Consider the following 3,585-nt stretch of genomic DNA (forward strand, 5'->3'; position numbering starts at 1 on the left):
CCTGAATAATAAAATTGATAATGATCAATGCATTGCCGTAAATCAGTACGCGAATTAAGTGAACGATAAGCTGCCCAATGATATTTTTGAAAAGTGAAACTGAAATTTTGTAGGCAGAGAAATCTCACTGGCCTTCTATTTAATCAAAACCAATTTTCTCGCCAGTTTATATCATTTTCTTAGAAAAACACAGACACAGATGATCCACAATTCAATAAATCCTTTATTCATTTCGTATAACTTAAGACACTGAGTTGGTAAAACTATGCTTCTGGAAATGCTTTGAGAAATCGTCTTAAAATCTGGCAAAGTAGATTTTCAGGAGCGTTTTCATTCTGGCTGTTATCGTCACAAAATCACATTCACTTTAGAACTCAGGCACTCACTAAAAGTCATCTAACGCACTCTGTATGATATTCTTAAAAATGTGCTGCAAAACACTGTCGAAGTAGTGAAGCGACAGGCCACGTAGTGCTAGCAAAAGTTTTCCATAACGGCTCCAATGCAATTGCTGAATTGTGTAGTGTCCAAGTGCTAAGAGAGCGCTGTCAGAAATTGCTTCCAATTGTTTGGCTTCATCAAAAGATAGCGCATACTCTGTGTCAATTAAAAAGTGCAACAGGTTAGCAATTTTAAGAAACAAATCGTAAGATATCTTCTCATTACCCTTTCTTGAAAGGACAAGAGTTTCTAACAGCGACACCTCGATCAAATCTGCCTTCAGGCACTTCGTATTGTTCATAACGTACTTAAAGTTCGAATCTTCGCACCTACATTTAGAAGAAATCAATTCGGAAAGAGGAACTGAGCATTAAACACTGAAATTTCGCTTGATGTACACCTTACTTGTCCACTATCGATCCAATATCAATAGACCAGTGAGACGCTCTGAGAACGAAACATTCGGACCAAACATTCTTCAATATGATGTTCTGTTGCGATCTGGCAAAATGTCGAAAGTGTTCGTTGTTTCTAGCCTGTTTTATGCAAGTGATGAGAATTTGCGCTAAGATTTGATGCTGTAAGCCTTCAATGGGCTGTGCGACCTGTGTGTATTCTGATGGTGATGATGCTAGCACATCACACTGAAGTATCGATGAATCGAACTTTGATTCTCTCAACTTTTTTTGTTTCCTTGGACCGCGTTCTTCCTGCACAGCTGGAATTAGTTTTGAAATTGAATGCTGACGTAAAGATATTCGAATCCGTAAGATTCATGAAAATCTAACATTCACTTGAAATGTGCCGAATCCTGACATTTTGCTAAACCCTAAATATCAGCCCTTCGAAGTGAGGGCGTTAAGATGATCTAAAAATTCTATAAAAATCACTTTTCCCGTTACATTACCTGCCACATTCATTCTAGAAGCAAAACACCTTTGCAGCCTGCAATAAGGACACCAATTTCTTCTGGCCTTGTCAATGACACAATTCCCTTTTCCAGCTGTAAAGGGTGCCATTCACAGAATAAGAAACACATTTTAAGATGCAAATATCCTACCTATGCACGTGTAAAATGCACCCTTTCTAACACTCCGTTTAAAAAAGCACGAACAACCATCACAACATATTGCTCCTAAGGATATAAATTGCGTTCAGTTCAGACAACAAATTCGGTATCATTTCAATCAGCAATACCATAATGTTTCCCAGAACTTCGATCTCCGCAAACACGACAAGGTGTCGAGACGACCATAGTCTTTGAATTAACTATCGGACTTGAATTATTCATTCGGGAAATTATTGTTAGGAAAACTCTCTTTATCACCAAAAACGGATTTTGTTAACGTTATTATCCGGACGGAGTTTCAATGTAGACTGAGTCGTATAACTTTCCCACCACACCTTTTTATACACCTTCGATTGCAAACAAATCAAATTGACTACGAGAATAAAACAAAATTTTAATTGAAGTGTTTGGAGGAAATATTCTATCGTTTATCCGCCACAACGTCAATTATACCAGTCGATACAATTTTTATTCTCACTACACCACCCTTCGTACCCACACACCATTGTCTCTGTCTTATAATTCCTATCTATTCTGACCGATGTTAAAACGTCCGAAACATATCATTTTATTGGAGTGTGTGGACAAACATACTTGCCCAGTCATTCGTCATTGTGTTCCATTTTCGAACTGACTACGAAAATGACATACGGTTAAAATGGAAATAAGAAAGTATGCTCGAAGAACCGTATAACAACAGCAACTAACGCCGTCATTTTTCTATATGCACAATCACTTTCGGTATTTTTACGTCGAGTGTATTATTGGAATTGTATATAATTCAACATTACAAGTTGGTATATTACAACAAAGGGTGTCATTTTGAACAATGTTTAACCACCGTTTGGCGTTTGACCGCCCTTATGTTAGCTGTTTGTTTTTTATTATTTTGATTTGCTTAACTCACACTCCAGCTCAAGTGTTAAACCTTGTGTCCGGCTGATGTGTGAGAATTGATTTAAACAAAAAGAAAGAAAAGAAAATTGGTTGTGAAAGGGTGATTGGACTGGGAATTTCCTAAATTTTTCTTAATTATTTTGACTGAAATTACATTAGTATTGATTAGAAGACCAGTTCAAAATTTTATGGGAATTCAATGGAATTTTCTCGAATATCATCTGTTATCGACCACAACGACAAACATAAACGTTGTGCTCCAGCTAACATCCTCTTATCTAGCAAAATTTATGCCAAAACAAATGAAAGTAGAAGATTCACGGTGAGCTGGAAATAAATTTTAGTGGAAAGTGGTTGTACCCAAATTGTTATTGTTGTTTATAGTAGAGGGTTAGGCCCTATTCATTTTCCAATAAAAATAAAAATCGATTGTGCGGCATGTTTTTGAGATAACCCATTTTCGTATGCTTTTTTTGGATCCCCATGAAGCAATTTCACTACCATATATGCTGTATCATTAGAAAGGCTAAGACTCAAACGCTGCGAAAAATCTATGTTTTGTTAGTGGAACTGCTTCACTGGGGTCCAAAAATGCATGAAATGGGTCTTTAAAAAAACGCACAATCGATTTTAATTTTTGTTGGAAAATGATCAGAGCCTCTACCATAAATAGCAACAACATTTTGGGTACAACCACTTTCCACTAAAATTAATTTCAATCACTCCGTGCGATTACATTCTTTAATCTTTAATACACTTTGATAAGATCAAGTCATCTCCCGTACGTATCGTGGATTTCGTGCATCTCTTGGTTCCCGTGCATCTCGTGGTTCCCGTGCATCTCGTTGTTCCCGTGAACCTCACGGTTCCGTTGCATCCCGTTCCTAATTACTTTCCGGAGTCCGGACAGTATATTGATTCATTGTTTGTAAGTCAAGCATTGCCCTTTCATAATTGACAATACGAAGAAATAGCGATTTGACCATTTAAATTCAAAAATAACTTTCAGAAAAATTGACTTTCTTTCCAGCAAGATATTCTTTCAGGAGCGTCGGAAGGAACACATTTTTTTAATATTCAATCTTCCGTTGATCGTCTGCTCCTGCTGTGGTTAACTAGTCTCATCTCACTTTTACTTGAATGAAAAAGTTTCTCAATTCAAATTAAATAAATTTTTC

At 36.7% G+C, this 3,585-nt stretch overlaps 1 protein-coding gene across 1 annotated transcript; it reads right to left on the bottom strand.

Moving 5' to 3' along the window:
- Positions 1-228: 228 nt before the first annotated feature.
- LOC119077210 (nuclear receptor subfamily 2 group E member 1) lies at positions 229-1,696 on the bottom strand. The gene is made up of 6 exons (XM_037184392.1): positions 1,639-1,696; positions 1,502-1,576; positions 1,349-1,444; positions 847-1,159; positions 667-770; positions 229-597 (listed from the first exon to the last, which is right to left on the bottom strand). The coding sequence occupies exons 1-6, from the start codon at positions 1,694-1,696 to the stop codon at positions 386-388; spliced, it is 858 nt and encodes a 285-aa protein (XP_037040287.1). The 3' UTR covers positions 229-385.
- Between the last annotated feature and the right edge of the window lie 1,889 nt (positions 1,697-3,585).

Source organism: Bradysia coprophila, unplaced genomic scaffold (genome assembly GCF_014529535.1).
Source record: "Bradysia coprophila strain Holo2 unplaced genomic scaffold, BU_Bcop_v1 contig_232, whole genome shotgun sequence".
Classification (NCBI taxonomy): Eukaryota; Metazoa; Arthropoda; class Insecta; order Diptera; family Sciaridae; genus Bradysia; species Bradysia coprophila.